The sequence below is a fragment of the Tupaia chinensis genome, unplaced genomic scaffold (assembly GCF_000334495.1).
Source record: "Tupaia chinensis unplaced genomic scaffold, TupChi_1.0 Scaffold000647_1, whole genome shotgun sequence".
Classification (NCBI taxonomy): Eukaryota; Metazoa; Chordata; class Mammalia; order Scandentia; family Tupaiidae; genus Tupaia; species Tupaia belangeri.
This window is the reverse complement of record NW_006160168.1, coordinates 1128443-1150893: the sequence shown is the minus strand read 5'-3', so window position 1 is coordinate 1150893 and position 22451 is coordinate 1128443. Positions and strand designations below refer to the sequence as shown.

The window sequence follows — 22451 nt, the reverse complement described above, 5'->3', positions numbered from 1 at the left end:
CGCCATAGGACACATGTTCTTGCAGAGAAAGACAGAGAGAAATGGAGAGGGAGAAAGCATCCCTCTATGGAGTGTAATCACACCATAATACCTTCATTTCTCCATCCTGTCAGGATTTGGGGCACACATGCATGTACACCTGGGATGTTTTTCAAGCCTCCGGAGTTGGAACCCAAACAAATCATTGATCACATGGGATCCAGCTACTTTAACTACTAGGCCCCAGTGCTAGCCTGAAATGCAATTTCTGTTTTTAGAAATTTTTACTTTCTTACTTTCTATTGTACATTAGTCATTAAATTGGTAAAATTTCCCTTAGGTCCAAATAGTCTAACTACTGATTTTTCAAATAAATGTTTAATAGGGAGAAAGAGTACCATCTGGAGGCCCCTGGTGTGATCAAATCTACCATGTTAATGATAGTGAAAAATATCAACATCACCAGTCATTTTCTATGACTAAGGAAGTTCTATACAACCAATTCAGACATTGAGGTCAGAGGATACAGGCTCTAATGCTAAGATAAACCAATGGGAGCTGGGCAATGCTTTGGCAAACATGATGCTGTACTGAGGTTGACCTAAAGGGGAAGATTCTCCATTCTCATGTTCTCATTCAAAGACCTCCCTGAGTTCGCCAGGCATGAAAGTGTCCTTGATTTGGGACTTCCTAAAGCTAGGTTTGACCATGGTGTTGAGATCCTTTGTGGGTATTGTCTCTCTTCATTTCTCTTGCTCATGAAAAACAGAAAAAATAAACAAGCAAAGAAAGAAACCTGTCCTTGAACCAAAATATACATCAGGTGCTGTTAGGGAATCTTGGTACCAATCCCAATTGCTCTCTGCTGTCTGCCTCCTTTTATCCCCATTATTTCTTTTCTTTTCTTTTCTTTTTCTTTTCTTTTTTTTTTTTTAGAGGTTTCTTGCTATAGGGCATATGCACTCACCAAACGGACAGAGAGAGAGAGACAGAAAGCGAGAAATCACCCCCGGGGTGGGGGGATGACCATGCCGCAATCCCTTCTCCTCCATTCTCCTCTCGGGATCTTGAGCACACATGCACACGTGCCTGGAGTGAGTTTTAAGCTACCAGGTCCAGGATGTGAACCCCAGTCGACTACATGGGAGTCCAGCGACATAGCCACTACACTAACTGCTGGTCCCTTCCCCATAATTTCTAGAACAAAGGAATCAATGGTGGCCAGGTTTATAAAAAGTCTCTTAACTACCAGTGACTTGTATTCATTTTGTATTATTAACAGTTTGATTCTTAGACTGTGAGTACATTAACCCTAAAACTGGGTAAACTAAGTCTTTTTTTATCAGATTCTAACAAAATTCAGATGTATTATCAACCGTTTGGAAAAGGAAATACTTCTTTTAACTTTTTAAAAGAATTATTTCTTTAATTTTATTTATAATTATTATTTTAAATTTGGCCAGAGAGAGACAGAGGGAGAGAGTGAGAGAAAGCAGGAAAGCAACCCATGAGGTTTGGGACTTGAACCATGGTTGGCCATGTGGCAGTCCAATGCCTCAACCGCCATGCCATCTGCTGGACCCACTTCTTCTAACTTTTAATAAAATTTATATTTAATAAAAATAAGATTCTCGGGACTAGCAGTTAGCGTAATGGCTATGTCGCTGGACTCCCACGTAGTTGACCGCCGTTAGAGTCCTGGACCCGGTGGCTTAAACTCACGCCGGGTGCGTGTGCGTGCGTGCCCAAGATCCTGAGAGGAGAATGGAGGAGAAGGGATTGTGGTATGGTCATTCCCTCTGGGGGGCGATTTCTCGCTTTCTGTCTCTATGTCTCTCTCTGTCTGTCTGGCGAGTACATGTGCCCTATAGTTAAAAAAAACAAACAAAAAAACCCAAAACTCTCCAAAAAATAAAAAAGATTCTGAAAAAAATATTTTATATTTTTAAGTAGTTCACATATAATAGTTTCAAAAAATGAAATTAAAATAATTTCACAACTAATTATGAAATGTCTGACTGGAAAACTAACGTGTATTGTACACCTTCTACATACCAATAACTCACCTATTTTACCTTATCTGTTTGCATGTATTACTAATACCTTTTACAGTTGACAGAGTTAGAGCTAAACAATTTAAACTCAAGCTTGGAATTTGAAGCATGGCTTCCCTGATTTTAAAACTTATGTTATTTTATTTTTCTTTATATGATACTATTTGTGCCTGAAAACTGTCTTCTCATTTCTGGTGTCCATTATTGCACTTAATTTATTTAACTATGAACTCCTAATTGTTTTTGTTTTTTTCTTCATTTGTCTCCTTATGACATGGTAAGTGTATTGGAGAGTGGAAGAGAGAGGGATAAAAGAGAAAGAATGGTTAAGTTTTTAGCAATATTAATCCATAAAAATATTGAAAATAGAGGAATATGTAATAGCAGAAATTCAAACGCTATTTACATTTAATTTCCCTTTGTATTACAGGACAAACACCAAAACCTGAGCCAACACCAGGTCCTCAAGACAGTAGGTGTTTTCTTATTTTCTGGTTTCTCTGTTGATAGCCTATTTACCCCCACTTTTCTTTCTCATTGGCAAATTCATTACCCTAAGAAGGTGGTGAGTAGTAATGCTTAAGATCTTTGAGAATCTCATGAAAGTTTGGATCTTTCTCTCCAAAGAGAAGTTCATCTGCACAACTAAGATATGTTCCTGGATTTCTCAAGAGTCCTTGAATCAAACCCATAGTCCCTGGTTTCTTCTTCTTTAGCAGATGCCTTAGATTCCAATGGCAGCTCTAACGAGGTACCATGAACTCAGTGGCATAAAACAATATACATTTATTCCCTTATAGATCTAGAGGCCAGAAATTTAAAATCAGTTTCATTGGGCCAAAATTCAGGCATTGGCAGAAATAAAATTTCATTGGTAGTCTCCTCATGAGGCTCTAAAGGAGACTCCATTTCCTTGTCTTCACCAGTTTCTAGAGTTGCATACTTCATGTTTATTGGTTCATGGCTCCATCCTCCACCTTCAAAACCATCAATAAAACATCTTGCTTCTTATATCGTCAAATCTCTCTCCCCGTCTTGCTCCATTACGACACTTGTGATTACATTTAGGACCCAACCAGATGATCCAGGGTAACCTCTCTCTCAGTACATCCCTACCTTTATCACATCTTAGTTTGATCACCTCTACAAAATCCTTTCTCTGAGTGAGATTATACTACAAATTCCAGGGATTAGACCTGAGTTATCTTTGGGAGCCCTATTCAGCCTACCATAGCACAGAACCATAGACTCATATGGCTTGAAAGAAAAAAAAAAAAAAGCCTTAGGAACCTGTCTGGTAATGTGAATTCCTTGGTTCTCCAGTTCTCTTCTACAACCCCCAAGTTCCTCTGTTGGAAGTTCTTTCTTAAATCAGAATAAAATTTCCCACTCTTTGGATATAGAATACGCTTTGTCCGTGTGTGTAAATTCCTCCTGACGTGCCACCCTATTGATGAACATAGCACTGGAAGTTGTTTTACTCAATCATGACATATGAAATTTAGTTGGGAAGAGAATATAGCTAGTTTTCATAGGGTTGGTAAGAAGGGGATATTTGGCCTCAGATATTTCAGCCTGCATTTGACACATTCTATGTATTCTGGGCTCTCAGATTGATAGATACTTCTCATATAGCTGCTATATCTTTTAACTTTTCTGAACCATATTTACCAGATTCTTGAGTTTAACCAAGTAAAATTTGCCACCTTTTCTCATTAATTTTTCAGATCCACCAGTCACAGAAGATGGGTGGGTTATTTATAAAGACTACCAGTATTACTTTAGCAAAGAGAAGGAAACTATGGACAATGCACGAGCATTTTGCAAGAAGAATTTTGGCGATCTTGTTTCTATTCAGAGTGAAAGTGAAAAGAAGTTTCTATGGAAATATGTAAGAATATTTTAAATTTAAGAATGGAACAGTGACATGTGATAAACAAAGATGGTGTTTATAATTGGTACTCCATGGCACAAATTCTCATTATGTGCTGAATTTGAACAACCTAAGGTTGGGGCTAAAGACAAAGATACTGGAGGAAGAGTCCATAATAGAAGCTTTGCCTGAGGGTCAGCTTTGTGGCCCTGTGGTTAAAGAGCTGAATCCCACATGGCCGAGTGCACAGTTTGAGTCTCAGCACTGGCAACTTGAGAAACATACTGGGTGCATGTGCATGCATGCCCTAAATCCAGAAAGAAGAAAGAGACAGAAGAGAGGGATTACAGAGTAACCATTCCCCATGAGAAGTGCTTTCTCCTTTCCCTCTCTCTGTTTCTCTCTGGTGAGTGCTTATGCACTCCAGGAAAAAAAAAAATTATGCCATATTATTTGTATACTCAGTGCAGAATTACAGATTCTAGGAACAATTTTTAGTCTGGGCTTTGTAAAGATCCATGCTTGATGGCTTTGAGTTCAGTAGTTTTATTTATATATATAGACACATGAGAGGGAAGATGAAAATCACCCTCCCCCTTCAGGGGGATGGCCACACCACAACCCCTTTTCTGCCATTCTCCTCCCAGGATCTTGAGCACTCACATACAGCCAGTGTGATTTTCTTTCTGTTTTTTAAAATTTATAGATTATTATTATTATTATTTTATACATTTGATGGCTTTACATAATTTGGCTTGTAAAGAGAATTTAGCCAATGTGAAATACACCCCCAGACCAGTCTAGTTGAGAATACTATGAACATTACCATCAATAGGTAATACCCATTACTATGTCCCACAAATGTCTGGCCTCTCTATTTTTTCCCTATCAAAGATTATCATTTTAACTAGCTGTTATAGAAGAATCCTGAACTCTGTGTGTATTATACAGCTAGATTGTTAATTTAAAAAAAAATCTGTCTTAGTTGGACCACATTGTTGCCTCACAGATATAACAGTTTGATTATTCATATAAAAAATCTTTCTTGTTTGTACCCAAGTGGTCAGCTAACAATGAAAATGTAAGTCTTTTTTTTTTTTTTTTAACCAAGAGTGCTTGGTTCAATATCTTTCTGTTTCAAAATAATCTTAAAGGCATCTTTGTAGATTTCCAGAGAGGAGATAAGAAGAAAAGCAGTAAAAAACCAAGATGAGCAGTACTGAAAGAATAAGACTTCATTTGATTACAAAGGCCCTAGAGTGTAGTTTGATTACCATCATCTTTGGAGATAAAATTTGCTTTGAAATACTGAGGATATTTCTAATATTGTGAGTGTGTGTGTGTATACATACATATATAGAAGTGTGTGTGTATATATATATACAGTATTTATAGAAGTGTATATATTATATATCGTGTGTATTATATATATATATATATATACACATACATACACAAAATATTATATATAGAAGTTTTTCTTAGGGAACCAGCAGTTAGCGTAATGGCTATGTCGCTGGACTCCCACGTAGTCGACCGCGGTTCGCGTCCCGGACCTGGTGGCTTAAAACTCACGCCGGGCGCGTGTGCATGCGTGCCCTAGATCCCGAGAGGAGAATGGAGGAGAAGGGATTGCGGCGTGACCATCCCCCCTGGGGGGTGATTTCTCGCTTTCTGTCTCTATGTCTCTCTCTGTCTGTCTGGCGAGCACACGCGCCCTATAGCGAAAAAAATAAATAAATAAAAAAACCTCTCAAAAAAAAAAAAATTCAAGAAAGAAGTTTTACTTAGATGCATAATCCCAGTTGGCAACTTTGTTTTAAGGAATATCTTTAATAACTTAATTATTATAGGCAGTTGATATTATAGAGAATGACTTAAGATATTTGATTTTATAAATGCGAGTTGTTAACTATATGTGTAGTTTTCTATTTCTATGAAAAGCTTGACTTAGAATATACAAACGCATGTGTGAGTGAATTCTTCTTTAGAAAAGGTTCCAAGTAGACTGCTTCATTCCTACATAGGTTTTGTTTAAGAACTTGCTTATTGTGATTACATGCTGAAATCTATGTAAACTTCCATGTTTTAGGTAAATAAGAATGATGCACATTCAGCATACTTTATTGGCTTATTGATCAGCTTGGATAAAAAATTTGCGTAAGTAAACCAAGATAAAGAACTTTGGTTAGCTGAGCAATTTGATAAATACCCATGGGTTATTTGGAGATTCTTGTGCTGAATGCATTTTGAAGGTATTCTACAGCATGCTCAACCTAAAAATCATCTTTAAAGAAATTAAATAATCTTATTAAATATTTTCAACATCAGAATTCTCAAATAAACAACTCAAAAGAATGATTGTCTTGTTTTCCATAGCTAGAAGCGCCAGAGAAAGCTGTGGGAGGGAGAATCATTAGTACCTTTGGGGTGTTCCTTTACTTGTTCAGTAATAGACTTGTTTTTCTGTGTTTGGACAGTGAATATGTCCTCCTAATTCAAGCATAGATGTCTCAGGCACATATATTCATGGAACTGTTGTCCTTTTAGCAGTAGAAACCTAAACTTATTCTTTTTATGGGACAGAAATGTTTGATGTTCCTTTGTAAAGGCACCTGTTCTATCATTGCTAAGATGAGAGGGTCAAATTCAATGATTTTCTAGTTCTTTCCCAGCTCTACAGTCTCTGAATTTCTATAATTTATAAGAAGATGCACTACCTTTCAAGAAGCCAGAGTAAATGTGAGAATCAGAGAATGGATCTAATGAAAAATTCTATATGCTCTGCCTCTCTGTGGGTAGTTTTGTTTTGTGGGAATCATGCCCAGGAAGTGCTATAGGAGGATTTTTGTTTCTAGCCCATTTATTATTATTATTTTTTTTGAGAAATTGGGATTTGTGCTAATTCTCCCCCTGCAGGACTAAAGGTAATTTCTTCCAGGGAGGGAAAAAGCAACAGACTAGCCAAGGCAGTAGGATTGCTGCAGAGAAACACAAAGTTGAGAGTCCCAGCAAGTATCTAGGCATCTGGTTTTCTGCCTTTCCTTGTAGGTCTCCCTCCTGTAGACTGACTTGCCTTTGTTCCCCACTAGGCTAAAGTTGATTCTAATGATTGGGTTATTGCACAATACCTCATTTTTTTGTTTGTTTGTTTTTGTTTTCTAGTTGGATGGATGGAAGCAAAGTGGACTATGTGTCGTGGGCCACAGGAGAACCCAATTTTGCAAATGATGATGAAAACTGTGTAACTATGTACTCAAATTCAGGTAGACAATAATCACGCTTCCTTAAATTTGCTGTGTACAATAATGTGTCATTTCGTACATCCCCTAGGCTAAAAGTAGCAAGCTTTACACTCAATAAGATAAGAGAGAATAGAGGAGAATTCTAATTTTAGCAGTATAACCATTCAATTTGTATGGAGAATGGATGCTTATCATTTCACTAATAATTGACAGAGTTGATCTCACTTCTCAAAATATGAAGCAGTTTTTCATGTTATAATTTCAGAAAAATGTTCAGGATATGCTTATCTATCTCTTTTAACTGTCTCTTCAGCTTTTTATTATTCCATAAAATTGGAATAGTGACAGAATTTATCTTGTTGAGAAGATTAAATGAGATAACACATCTAAAGCACTAAGCAGATGCTTGGCATGTATATTGGTTAGGCATTGTTAAATTGCTATCATTCCTTACTTATTGTTTAGATAGTATCTTGCAAAACCAAATACATGCTGGGTTCATAAGAAAGTCTTTAAAGTTGAACTTTGTTAAAGTGAAAAAACAAAAAGCAAAGATCCTTCTGGTCACTTGTATATAATCAGTTTGACAGTAGTCTAAACCATTTTTTAAAAAACTTATAAAATATAAATGCATTTAAGGGCCCCCAGATAGTAGTGCTTAAGGCAGCTAGATCTCACATGGCCAACTGAAAGGTTCCAATCCCCAGTCTGGTGGATTGGAATACACACTGGGTACAAGTGTGGGTGTGTTTGCCAAAATCCCAAGAGGAAAATGAAGGAGAGGGGATCTCATTGTGGTCATTCCTCCCACTCCCTGAGCAGGAGAGTGGTGTGGTTTTCCACCTTTTCTCTCTCTCTCCCTTTCTGTCATTCTCTAAGAGCACATGTTCCCTATAGCAAAAAACAAAACAAAAAAATCCTTAAAAAAAATGCTTGGGCCAGTCATGTGGCATGGTGATAAAGGCAGCTGAATTCTACATGGCTGAGTAAACAGTCCAAGTCCTGGACCTAGTACCTTGGAAAATACATCGTGTTTTTGTGTATATCTGTCCAAAATCCCAAGAGGAGGATGGAAGAGAGGGCATTGCTGTATGTCCATTTCCCCTAAGGGTGATTTCTCACTTTCCTTCTCTCTCTTTCTCTTTGTCTCTCTCTAGTCAGTACACACACCCTATAGCAAAAACTAAAAGAATTTAAAAAATAAAATAAATAAATGCATTAAAGAAAAAGCACTAAGTGTTCCAGCTGGGATAGCGCACACTGCTCAGATGCTGTGCTCCGCAGACTGAGACCATGCAGGAGGCCTGGGTTTGAGTCCTTGTCTCCTGGATACTAGGAGTGGTGGCATTTACCTTGTGTCTCAGAGAGTCTTAGGCAGGAAGATTGCAAGCTCTATGTTGTCGTGGGCAATTTAGTGAGGTCCTATCTGAAGAAGAGCTGGTTGTGGTGTTATGTACTTATAGTTCCAGTTAGGAAGGTGAAGTAGGAAGATTGTATCACAATGAGACCTTGTCTTTCAAAAAAAGGCTAGAAAAAAACAATAAAAGAGGGACCAGCAGTTGGCATAATGGCTATGTCTCTGGACTCTCATGTGGTCAACTGCAGTGTGAGTCCCGGACCCGGTGGCTTAAACTCACACCAGGTACGTGTGCATGCATGCCCAGCATCCCAAGAGGAGAATGGAGGAGAAGGGATTGCAGTGTGGCCATCCCCCTTGGGTGGTGATTTCCCGCTTTCTGTCTCTCAGTCCTTCTGTCTTTCTAGTGAGCGCATGCACCCTATAGCAAAAATCTCTCCTAATAAATGAATGAATAAATGAATGAATGGAGTGTTTTTAAACATATGCATGTAAATCTGAATGAACGATTTTGCTCTTTGCCAGGGTTTTGGAATGACATTAACTGTGGTTATCCAAACGGTTTTATTTGCCAACGACATAACAGCAGCATCAATGCCACAGCTATGCCTACCACACCTTCAGTCCAAGGCGGTTGTAAAGAAGGCTGGGATCTTTATAATCACAAGGTAAGAGAAGAATCTTGACAGATGGGGTCTTGACATTGATCAACATGGAAACTGACAATGTGAATTTCTCAAGTCCAAGTAAACTTCTGCCCTTCCCATCACACAGACAATTGTTGCCAAGCATAGGTAGAGATTTCCATAACAAATTGTCTATGGAAATGGGGAGCATACCTGAGATATTATTCAAATAGTTGAATTCTTTATCTCAAGGGAGAATAAAATTTTGCAAAGAAGTTTGTGGGTCACAAAACATAATTTTTTGACTTTACAAAATTTCTGTTTAAGAGACCAGCAGATGGCATAATAGTTACATCACTGGGCTCCCATGTAGTCAACTATGGTTTGAGTCTCAGATCCGGCAGCTTAAAACTCACCCTGGGCACATGTGCATGTGTGCCTAAAATACTTAGAGGAGAGTGGAGGAGAGGGGGTTGTGGTGTGGCCATTCCCTCCCGGGGGGTTGATTTTTCACTTTCTGTCTCTCTGCCTCTTTCTGCTCTTTGGCAAGTACACACGCTCTATAGCAAAAATCTCTCAAAAAAATTTCTATTTATGTGTGAGAAAATTTAGCTGTAATTTTCATGAATCATTTTGATTTCTTCAGAGTAAACTCTGTTATCTTTTGTTAACTCTGTGTTTTTTTTTTTTTTTTTCCATTCCATCCCAGTGCCTCAAAGTATTTGGATTTGTTGAAGAAGAAAGAAAAAGTTGGCAAGAGGCACGGAAAGCTTGCATAGGATTTGGAGGAAATCTGGTCTCCATACTGAATGAAAAAGAGCAAGGTTTGTAGGCCATTTTACAATCAATGATGCATTTGAATAAGTAATTTTGCTTATAAAATGGTAGAATACTACTAATAATTTTTTTTCAAAGTGAAAACCAGGAAGGGAAAATTTCAACACTTCTCAAGAACCCTTTTATTCAGCTGCAGGGCTTTTCACATAAAATCTCTGTGTATTATCATAACTTTATGAAGCAGGTGTTATTACCCCATTTTGTGAATGAGGACATGGTACAAAGAAGGAATTGGGTCAAGGAGCTAGACCATAAGCAGTGGAGTTGGGAATCAAAGCCAGAGGCCTGTCCAGCTGACATCCCACCCAGTTCCCACCAAATCAGTCTACTCCCCAAAGAGTCAAAGATGAATAGTTCTAAGAATAAAGTGAAAAATTGCTGATTTCCCATTTCAGCTCTTTTATTTGATTAAATAACTCATAATACAATAAAATAGATGCTTTAAATATGAACATGAACAAATGGAGAATTTTCTTTGGGGACAAAAATATAAGGATAATCCAGAGCTCTGAGGAAGAGTGCTAAAACAGAAAAATGACCATATCCATATAGTGGATTTTAAAACTCATCATATTGTTTTCAAAAGAATCCCCCTGCCACTTCTGCATGGTCTTTTGGGGGCCATCTTTGCTGAAGTTGGTATTAGTGACTTCTGCTTTAAGGGAGATTTGACTAACTGCAGCAGATTCAGACTGAAGTGATGGAAAGCACCACAGTGGATACTGGTTGAAAGACCTTCAGGTCAACTAGCTTGGAAAATGTAGGATATAGACTTTGAAGCATTATCTTATATGGCCCCAAAAGAAAGGCCTCAAGCCAGTGGTGGCAGTTAGAGGGAAAGTGATGTCGTCTCAAAATGAGGAGGTGACTCCAACAGTTAGAACTGATGGGACAGGCTGCTTCATGGTGGGGGTGGGATTTCTAAAAGGCTATGAAAACACTTAAGTTGGAGGTGCTTAAATGGATTCATGTATTGGCTGATACAGAGCATAGAAGATGCTCGATAGGTGGTGGTCATATATATAAATATATGAAGGGAGTGTAGGAGGGATGTGGAGTAGATAGTCTCTCAGTTCTGATTTAGCTCTAAGATTCTTCCAGTATCATTTACTAAAACAAAAATGATGGCCCAGAAAGTATAAGAAAAGACAAGGACTCTAGAAATCTGCATGACACCTCCCACATGTTTGTTTTCTTCTATAAATGCTGCCTGGTGCTCTCTTAGAATGTATTATAGGATAAATCAACCAAGCTTTCACTGAGAACTTTTGACAAGTTCAGCAGCTTGGCAGACACTGAAAGAAAGGGTCTTCCCATAGCATACCATACAAGAGGGTAACATTCTCGTATCTCTAACTGGCCTACCACATTCTGGGCTAAGCTAATCAGTGCAGAAACACAGTAATTGATTTCCTCTCTTAACCACAAAGTGCTGATTCCTGGCATTACACAATTAGAACCTGGATAATAGAAATGTGCAGAAGGAAACAATTTTCAGATAAAATAACATTATTCCTGGCAAAACAGGCACGCGTTGTTGAATTCTTACTGTGGTTGTTGGCGGAAAATAGTACTGAGTATTGGCAGGTGGAGCCTTCCACATTTCATTTCAAGTTAGGGGATAAAGCAAAAGTTATGATCTTATTTAGCAAACAAAATCAAATCAAAATGAATACCTCCTCATGCTTGTATCCATCAGAAAAACAAATATGTTAGAAGCAGAAAATTGTAGTTTTTGTTTTATTTATATGAAAGAGGGAGGGTAGATCAAGAGAAATAAATAGAAGAGAGAAAAAGAGAGATTTTGATGGGTCTTACTATGTTGTGAGAGACTTCGTTTTGCCTTCCAAGTAGCTGGGATGACATGCCCACTGTTTTAGGTTGGGATGAAAAGTGAACTGGGCCCCCCATGTGGCTCTAGACTCTGAATACTGGTGTCTAGGGTAATGAGCATGGTCTATGGCTGGGCTTTTTTTTTTTTTTTTTTTTTTAGCTTTAGTTAATTTTGAAAAAGTGCATCTCTAACTATTCTGCAGAAAGAACAAGAATATAGCAATAGCTCTTCCATGGAATTGACTCTTCATGAATAAACAGGCCCTTGTTTCTTTGCAGACATATTTCTGTTCATAACTCTGAGTGCTTAGGTATTCTATTTCCTATTTACTTATGCAGGAAACGTGTTTCAGCATAAATGTTTGCTGATTGTGGCTTTATTGAGTAGGCACTCATCTACCTTGCAGTCAATGGCTCAGGCACTGGGGCTGGCTGCAGCAGGCAGCTGTCCCTGGGAAGCCTGGGGTTGTGCTAAAGGAAAGAGATGGAGTGTACATACATTTAAATATTTCATAATTTCTGGGTATTTGCTACTATTCTTTCTGCCACAAAATTGATCAAGAAGCCAGAGGCCATACTTGTTCTGTATTCTCTCAATTTCACTGGATCTGCTTGCCCAAGTGATGTGAAGATTTTAGCATCAGGTTGCCCACTGGATCCAGGCACTCTCTGTGGATGGCCACTGATCTCGAGGAATTGCCCGTCCAGAAGGAATCCTTATTGGGAAATTCTTTGGGGTATACATTTGAGTTATTGATCATTTAACAACCCAGTGCTTCTTGTTTTGACAAATGTTCTTAGAACTTTACAGGATTAAGAACCCTCTCTCTGCAAGTTATTAGATGATTTGATTTACAGAATTAAGCTAGCTCTTGACACACAGCATGACAACTTGTGAATTAGAGAAAAAGTACATCTTTCAGGTTGGTAGAAACTACAAGCTATTAAGAAAGTGAGGTACCCAAAATGGAGGATGGGCATGGAATGGACTTCAGTCTCCTTTGGCCCCTTGACTATGAGTGTATTCTTGGGCAGGGTGCAACTTGCACAAGTACTCTGTACGAGCTTAGGTGAAACCGAGACTTTATTGTAAGAAACTTTTCAAAGTCCATACCCAAAATGATAACATGAAGAAAAAGTGATAACATGTTGCTAAGATTAGAATGTATTTTTTTTTTCATGTTTAAGTACTTTTATTAATAAAATACTGTTATTATCTTACATGATAATTTTAAATTATTTAATTGTCCATATTTATAGAGTATAAATGTGATTTTTTTGAGTTCATGAATATAAGGTATAGTGATCAAATCAGGGTAATTAGCATATCTGTCACCTTAAATATTTTTTGTTGCTTTGTGTTGGGATCATGGAAGATGCTTTTAAATAACATGGAAGACATAAACCACATTCTCTGTATTTAGAAATTAATGTATTTTAAATATATTTCATATCTGGAGTATTAGCCTCCCCCCCCGATATTAAATAATTCTTTGCGACTTTTTTCAGCATTTATTACCTATCACATGAAGGACTCCACTTTTCACGCCTGGACGGGACTGAACGATGTCAATTCAGAGCACACATTCCTTTGGACAGATGGGCGAGGAGTTCATTATACAAACTGGGGCAAAGGTTACCCTGGTGGAAGAAGAAGCAGTCTTTCCTATGAAGATGTAAATATCAGTTTCACGTCACCTCTGTGTACACTATCAGCTTGCTTACACTCATCATTCTATTGATTATTCTCCTTCGAAAAAAAATCTACTGGAACACTTCTTGTTCTGGTTCATTCTTGCAGATTTTAACTGTGCTTTTCATAGTGAGCCAACCCAGAGGGAAGGAGTATACATTTAGTTAGGAACTTTTGCCTCAGTAGGGTGATGGTACTGAGGGGTTAGGAAACCTAGCTCTATTCTCAGCCTGTTCTGTAGCAGGACAAACACTTGAACCTAGGGTTAACAACTTTCTTTGAATCCGCTCTCCCATATACCTTGCAGTTGTTTAGTATTTGGGGTGTAGATCTGGATGCTACTACTATTTCTAAAGATAACATCGTCCATGTAATCATCGTCATCATTACTGAGCTAGCATTTGATGAGTATCTATTAGGTCTCAAACACTGTGCCAAGTGCTTTTTTTGTTTTGTTTAAAGAATTATTTATTTATTATCATTATTTTTCAATTTTGACCAGAGAAAGAGATGAGAGAGAGAGAGAGAGAGTGAGTGAGAGAGAGCATGCTGCCAGGTCTGGGACTTGAACCTCAGCCATGTGGGAGCCCAGTGCCCTTAACCACCATGCCACCTACCAGCCCCTGTGCCAAGTGCTTTTGTACTTTAACCTAAGAGACAGAATTCTTTATTTTCCTACGTTTATCCTTATATCATTGAATGCTCTTCTGATTGATTCAAACATCATGCTAGGGATTATACAAAGCATGACTGGGACCAGCAGATGGCATAATGGTTACATCACTAAACTCCCATTTTAGTCAACCATAGTTCAAGTCCTGGACCCAGTGGCTTAAAACTCATGCCAGTTGCATTTGTGTGTGTGTCTAAGATCCCAAGAGAAGAATGAAGAGAAGGAATAATTTCTTGCTTTCTGTTTTTCTGTCTCTTCAGTGAGCACAGGCACCCTATAGCAAAAAACTCTCAAAAAATCTCTCATTAAAGTTTTTACTTTAATGCAGCTTATGTTTAGCCTACAAATCTTATACAATAAAGAAGATAGTAAAGAAGTGAAAGTGTAGAGTGACAGGGTCAGCTTGTCAGCACTGCAGAAGACAGGAAGTCACTGTGAGGTAGAGTAATTTAATTAGTGAGCACATATCTGTAGAGTCCTTTATACAAGGCATTGCCTTTGCATGACATGGTGGAGGGAGAGAATATGAGAATGAGTCAACTCTGAGTCTCTTTTCAAGAAGCTCAAAATATAATTGAGGAAATTTGTCAAGAAGATGAGTAAGGCTATATTATAATGAGCAAAAGAAGCTAAATCTTCAAGAAAAAGGCACAAGGTATATGTGAAATATGTGAAGAAAACTTTTCATATGTGTTTTGGAAACATGCTGTTTTTTAAATTTTATTTAACTTTATTTATTCATCCATTTATTTTAATTTGACTGGAGAGGGACAGAGTGAGAGCGGGAGAGAATGAGAGAGAGAGAGAGAGAGAGAGGGCAAGTAAGAATGCAAGCCACCAGGTTGGGGACTCGAACCACAGTTGGTCATGTGGGAGTCCAGCGCCCTTAACCACCATGCCACCTGCCGGCCCCCCCCCACCCCGTGCTGTTTTTAAATAGGTTTTCTGGATTAGAACAATGGCAGTATGCCAGGATGATGGAGGTAAGACTATCTATGAAGGCAGATGGGAGTGAGTGAAGAATCAAGTGTAGGAGTGAGGGTGTCTGATAGTTGAGGCTCTTGGGAAAAGGATACTGGGGATAAGAGGTCGACAAGATGACTGGAGCAGTTGCATCAGTCATGATTAGCTGCGGCTTAAGGAATGAGTTTATTTATTTTTTTAAATTTATTTTTCATTAATTAATTTATTTTTTACATTTTCCATAAACATCTACTTCACATATCAAAAAATTTTAGCTCATAATCCATAGTTCTTGATAGTTAATAAACAACTTTCAAAATTTAGAATACTGAATTTTAAAGATAATGTTCAAAATATTTCTTATAATTTTATATAATTTTGTTTGTGACTCTTTAACAACAGAGGCAGTATGGTTTTAAATATTTTTGAGAAAATATTTAATGTCAACTATTCAAATTGTTGAAAAGCAAATGCCCAGCACACTAGTCACACATAAACCTTCTCAATTCAGCCCTGCCTACCAGGTATTCTGTGATATGCCATCTGCTAGCAAAGATCAGTCTCTTTTTCTTCCTTTAAAGTCTTTCTCAAGATAATCCTCTGATGTGTGTTTATCTGAGAATGTTTTTATCCTTTCTTTCTATATGAAAGATAATCTTGCCGGGTATAGTATTCTTGGTTGAAACTGTTTTTCACTTAACATTTTGAATATATTTTCCCATTCTTTCCTTGCTCACATTGTTTCTGATGAGAGGCCTGAGGTTAGCCTGTTGAGATAACCTTTATAAGTAACCTGACGTTTCTCTCTTGCCAATGTTAGTATCTTGTCTTTGTAGATTTGGCCAGTCTGGCTATGATGTGCCTTGGAGAAGATCTTCTTGGGTTGATTCTATTAGGGGTCCTTTGTATTTCTTGAATCTAGATATTTGAATGCCTCTCTAGATTTGGAAAGTTTTCTTCAAGATTTCATGGAATAGATTATCAACACCCTTATTAGTTTCCTCACTCTCTGGGATACCAATTATCTGGATGTTTGGGTGCTTAATGTCTCATATTTCTCATACAGTATTCTCATTTTTTGGGGTTATTTTCTCAGTTTTTTTGATTGTTTTTTCTAGGTCAGAGGTTTTGCCTTCAACATCCGAGATTTGATTTTTTTGCATGGACTCATCTGCCTTTAATACTTTTGAGGGAGGTTTTGATTTCCTGAATGGCAGCATTCATCTGTAATAGTTCCATTTGATTCATTTTTATGGTGTGTATTTCCTCTTTCAGGTCATGGAAGAACTTCAACACCTCCTGAAACTCATTGTCTTTTTTCTCTTGCATCTTCTAGAGTTCATTATCTCTTAGCTCTTGCATCTTGTTTAATTTTGTCACTATGAATATTCTGAATTCTTTATCAGACATTTCCAAGAGTTCTACTGTACAGTCTGTGGACGATGAGGGATTGTTCTTTTCCCTTAGGGGAGAGATATTTTCTTGGTTTCTCATGTTTCTTGTGCCTCTGCAGTGGTTTCTGGTCATTCTGTGACAAAAATCTCTCCTCCACTTGTCTGAATATTTTGGACATCTACAATATGGAGTTTAGAACATAGCTTCCCTGAACAGGCCAGGACACACCTCAACTTCAAAATGGCTTCTTGTCTGAATCTTAAGGAGTGAGTTTAAATTGCTTCCTTCACATAACTCTTCACTTTAGTCACTTTTTAAAAACTCAAACTGTATGTAGTCATTTTACTTTTGTTGTCTTTTTTTTTTTCTTTCTTTCTTTTTTTTGGCGAGGTTTTCACTATAGGGCGCGTGCGCTTGCCGGAAAGCAAGAGAGAGAGAGAGACAGAAAGCAAGAAATCACCCCCAGGGGGGATGGCCATGCCGCAATCCCTTCTCCTCCATTCTCCTCTCGGGATCTTGGGTACACACGAACACGCGCCCAGAGTGAGGTTAAGCCGCCGAGTCCGGGACTCTAACCGCGGTTGACTATGTGGGAGTCCAGCGACGTAGCCATTATGTTAACTGCTGGGCCACTTTTGTTGTATCATTATTGGTATGTTATTACTGACTTAACCTTTCCTTTAATTTCTAAGTATTTTGGGGATTTCCAGCTGTGATATGTTTCTGTAGAGAAGACTGTCATTGGATGAAGTAGTCTATAGATGTCAATGAGATCCAGTTGATTGATAGTGCTGCTCAGTTCAACTGTGCCCTTACTGATGTTTCGCCAGCTAGATATGTCCATTTTTGATAGAGGAGTGTTGAAATACTTAATTCTGATTGTGGCTTATCTATTTCTCCTTGAAATATTGTTTCTTTCTTTTTCTTCCCTTTTTCTTTTCTTTCTTTTCTCTTTTTTCTTTTCTTTCCCCTCTTACTTTTTTCAGATTGGCCAGAGGACATGTGTGTTCACAGAGAAAGACAGAGTGAGAGAGAGAGCACTCCTTTCTTGAGCATGGTCATACTTTTTTCTCCATTTCTCCATCCTGTCAGGATTTTGGACACACAAGCATACATGCCTTTTGTGTTTTTCAAGCCTTAAGGATGGGAACTGAACCATTGCTGGCTGGGTGGAATCTGACTTCCTATACATTGTTCTTACCCACTGTGATACAAGGCCAGCCCTCTCCTGCAGGTCTATTCATTTTTGTCTTACGTATTTTGATGCTTAGTTGTTAAGTTTAAAATCATTAAGAATCATTATGCCATTTTGGAGAATTGTCTCCCTTATGAATGCCCCTCTTTATCTCTGACAACTTTCCTTGCTTTGAAGTCTACTTGGTCTGAAATTAATATAGCTATTCCAGAATTCTTTTGATTAGTGTTAGCGTGGTATATCTTTCTCTGTGCTTTTACTTTTAGTCTACCCATATCTTTATATCGAAAGTGAATTTTTTGTAGTTAACATATGAGCCTCTGTCTTTTAGTGATCATTAAGATTTAAAAAGATTGTTGACATAGTTGGTTTCATAGCTGTCCCATTTGTTGCTTTCTGTCCTTTTCATTTTTTATTTTTTTACCTTTTTTACTGTCATATTTGTTTTTTTTTACTTGTTTTATTTGTTCTTCATTTGCTTTTTGTTTCCCATTATTTTTTTGCCTTGTCTTGTTTTGCTTGAAGATTTTATATGATAATTTCTTTTTCTCCTCTCTTAGTATACCAATCATGTTTTAAACAAAATTTTAGGGCTAGCTATATAGCCTGGTGGTTAAAGCAGCTGTTTCCCACATAGCCAACTACACAGTTCAAATCCTGGTTTGGGTGGCTTAGAAACAAACGAACAAACAAACATACTGGGCATGTGTACATATGTACCAAAATCCTGACAGGGTAGAGAAATGAAGGAGATGGGATTGCAGTTGTGACCATGCGCGTCGGGAAGTGGTTTCTCCCTCTTCCTCTGACTCTTTCTCCCTGGAAAACTCATGTATCTTCTTGCAAAATTAAATATACATATATATATATAGAGATATATATATATATATGTATATATGTCTTTGCTAAGTGTTGATAGCTACTAATTACACTTCTGATAGCAGTTTCTCAGATCTGTGTACAAAGTTTATCTGAATCTATTATTTGATTTTCAATTTAGATAATGAGTTTTGATGTGAGGTATTTGCATGAACCGTGGTTACAGCTGGTCAGAAAGTAATGAGGGATTGAACACTGTATTAGGACAATCTTAAAATTGGGAAATTAGGAATAATGAGGGTTTTTTTGGTTGTTTATTAATGAGGTGATTTAAATCATTATTGATTTGTATTTGTTTTCTTTTTCTTTCTCCATAAATATGCAGGCCGATTGTGTTGTAATTATGGGAGGCAAGTCAAGGGAGGCAGGAAAATGGATGGACGACACCTGTGAGAGTAAGCGAGGCTATATATGCCAGATGCTTCCCGGTAAGTTCTACCACACATGGCCTGGCTGAGAGCACTGGGTTTTTAAATGTACTTTGAAAAATATGATCATGCTCTTGCAATGAACAGGTTTGTATGATTCCCACTTTAATCCATGGGATCCTGTGACAGAAAAAAGAATTATTTTTCCTATCTTCTTTTTCAAATTTACTTGCTTATTTCTCCAATGAGAGAAACAGAAAAAAAGAGAGAGGCAGAGAGAGAGGCACTCTTAACAAGGTCCTCATGCCGTGATCCACTCACAGCATCAGCCAGTCCAGACCACGAGCACGTGTGTGAGCACGCCCTATGCTCAGGAAGGCACCAGGATGTGAGCCTAGGACCTTTCCCACGTAGATCCAGTTGCATTACTATTGTACCACCACTGGGTCCCAAAAGAGTGATATTTGTATGCTTCCTTCTTGAGTCTGCTTCCTCATTCATTACCAGAAAACTGCAGATTAAACTGAATTTGAGGGCTGGCTCCACAACACAGTGGTTAAGTACTGTACATGGAGGCTGGATCCTACATGGCTGACCATAGTTCAAATCCTGGCTGTGGCAGCTTGGAAAACATGCCAGGTACTTAAAGTTAAATTTTTTCTGATTTTGTTAAAAAATTTTGGTTAGTCGCGTACTTGTACAAGTGTTTTCAATGTCAGGGTAGGACTATCTCAATTTGGAGCTACTGACACAAAGTGTCATATATGTCTCATTTGTTTTATACTCTGCACCTTTAAAAATAATAGATATTTGATTGCAGTTTATTTTTTCATCTTAGGAAACCTGAATTAGGTTAAAGAAAAATACAACAGAGTATGTGAATATTTATTATGAATCAAGATTATGGTTATACACATTTCAGTTTCTAGTGACAGGATTAAAAAATGTCTAGCTAGGGACCAGCAAGTGGCATGATAGTTAAGGCACTGGATCCCACATGGCAGACTCCATGGTTCGAGTCTCTGACCTGATAGCTTGAAAGACACACTGGGCATATGTGCATGTATGCCCAGAATCCTAAGAGGAGAATGGAAAATAATGGATTGTGGTGTAGCCATCCCTTTGAGGGTGATTTCTCATTTTCCCTCTCTTTCTTTCTTTCTCTCTCTGATGAATGCATGTGGCCTATGGCAAAAATCTTAAAAAAAAAAAAAAAAGTCTAGCCACACAAAAGGATCAGAAACAAAAAATAGATTAGAGTTGAGAGTGGAGGGTGGAGAGTTTTACTATCATCCTGAGTATAGCTCTGAGAGGATGAGTTTGATGGTATTTGTTCTCCCAGAATCAATAGATTTTTCTGTACTTTCTGGGGAATCAGGGAACTAATATCAACTCATGACAGTGACTGGAGACCACTAAGGGTTTTTCAGATGATTGCAAAGTACTGCAAAGACTCTTCCCTTCTCTTGATCCACACTTTGCCCAAACCCTGTACTTGTCTCTTCATAGTATTAGATTATCAGAGAAGACATGATGTGTTTTTCTATGCAAAATGTGTCATAACTTTTCTGATGACCCAATGTATTCCAAAGACCCAGAATCCTAGGCCACCATTAATGCCCAAGCATGCTAGCCCTGCCTCAGTTTTTTGGGCAAATGGGAAAACTCCCTCCAGGAGTTCTGATGATTCACAAGCTTATTTAGAATCCTCTTTTGCTTTTTTCTTCTTAACATAAATGATAGAATATTCTGCCACAAAGAAAGTTGTTTTGACGAAAGGTTCACAGTGTTAGGGGGATAGAGGTAGCATGTAAAATTTTACAAACTATAAATTATCAAAAAATACTACTAACTCCTTTTTAAAAACGAGAATAAAGAAGACTATAGAAGGGTGTCAAAATAAGAACAGTATTTGTTCAGAGCATGGGATTAAGAGTGACTGTTAGGGTCTGAGATATGGCTGACGGCATGGACCCACAACAAACTACAAACATGTAGAGGAGCCCCTGGATCTCATCAGGTTCAGCCTGGATGAGCAAATTTATGTGAAAATGAGAAATGATTGGGAACTTCGAGGCCGACTACATGCTTATAATCAGCATTTAAATATGATACTAGGAGATGTGGAAGAAACTGTAACTACTATAGAAATTGATGAAGAAACATATGAAGAGATAATAAATCAATGAAACAAAATATTCCAATGCTCTTTGTCCAGGGAGATGGTGTCAAATTAGTTGCCCCTCCATTGAGAGTAGGCTAAAACAAAGAATTTGTTCTGGATGGAAATATAGGAGACTTTGTATGGTTACCTCTTTAAGTGTGCAAGACCTTCAAAGGAGAAACACGCATACATTTTGATATGATCAGAGGATTTTTTCACCCCTAAATGAGCTGATTTATAGATAACTCAACTTCTTAGATGGATATCATTTTTGTTTTTCTCCAACTCTTCCAATAAATATGACTGTTAAGATGAAAAAGAGTAACTATTATAATTGCTGCATTTTTCAAAATTTCCACAAATATACACATTTATATGTACAAAAATTTAAAATAAGGAAATACTATTTGAAAGATATATAAGACATAGGTTTGCTTAATATTTAGAAAATGTTTTTAAAAGAATATATAATATTTTATAATATATATATATATATACACACATATAAAGAGGAAAAAGTTATCTACTACTTAACCACTTAGAAATAATCTCTCAATATTGCAATTTTTAAAATATTCTTTTCTATACATAAATCTTCCTATAAACAAGGAAATCAGACAAATGAGTTATTTCCTACTTGTAGATAGCCTTCCATGAAACTGTTTTATTTTTTTAAAGCTTTACCTGAAGCTTCATTTGTCACTTTCAATGGTCTGAAAATTTTCCAGTGGTGTTAAGCCAAGCTCAGATCTCCTCAACGTGTGAAATTATGAGATTGTTCAGTTCCATACTGGCCGCAGCATGTTTAAGATGCTGGCCCAGGTCTCTTGTTTAATGACCACTTACCAACACAAGATGGCAGCAGCAGCAGAAGAAAGGGAAAGCGTCGTCTCTTGATGAGATAAAGTCATTGCTTACTGGGCATGACTTCAAAAAGAAGTTGGCCCTTCCACAGTGCAGAACAGGCAGTTGGTGGACTGCGTTAGCATGAAGGGGAACATGTCAGAGAATTAGCCAAGACACAAACAGGTAGGAAAGTATATCTAGAACCTTAGACCCAGGGTTGGCAAATGTTCTATAAAAAAGCCAATTGTAAATGCTTCAGGTTGTATGCGTCAGATTGTCTGTGTTGCAATTGTGGTTATGGACAGTCGTAGACAGTAAGTAGAAATGAGTGTGGCTATGTCCAAAGCACTTTATTTATTTATTTATGGACATAAATCTGAATTTCTAATGACATTTATATGTCACAAAATATTATTCTTTGTGTGTGTGGTTGGTTATTTATTTATTTATTTATTTATTTATTTATTTATT

At 37.6% G+C, this 22451-nt stretch overlaps 1 protein-coding gene and 1 pseudogene across 1 annotated transcript in view; both read left to right on the top strand.

Annotated features, from left to right (window-relative positions):
• The window catches only part of MRC1 (mannose receptor C-type 1), a 119037-nt gene that overhangs the window by 78831 nt on the left and 17755 nt on the right, over positions 1–22451 (top strand). The window contains exons 16-23 of the mRNA XM_006159739.3: positions 2464–2505; positions 3761–3924; positions 5999–6066; positions 7072–7172; positions 9034–9176; positions 9844–9958; positions 13314–13480; positions 18928–19030. Of these exons, the coding sequence (XP_006159801.1) occupies positions 2464–2505; positions 3761–3924; positions 5999–6066; positions 7072–7172; positions 9034–9176; positions 9844–9958; positions 13314–13480; positions 18928–19030 (903 nt within the window). The remainder of the gene's footprint in view (positions 1–2463; positions 2506–3760; positions 3925–5998; positions 6067–7071; positions 7173–9033; positions 9177–9843; positions 9959–13313; positions 13481–18927; positions 19031–22451) is intronic.
• On the top strand, positions 20927–21233 carry LOC102475732 (U6 snRNA-associated Sm-like protein LSm3 pseudogene; annotated as a pseudogene).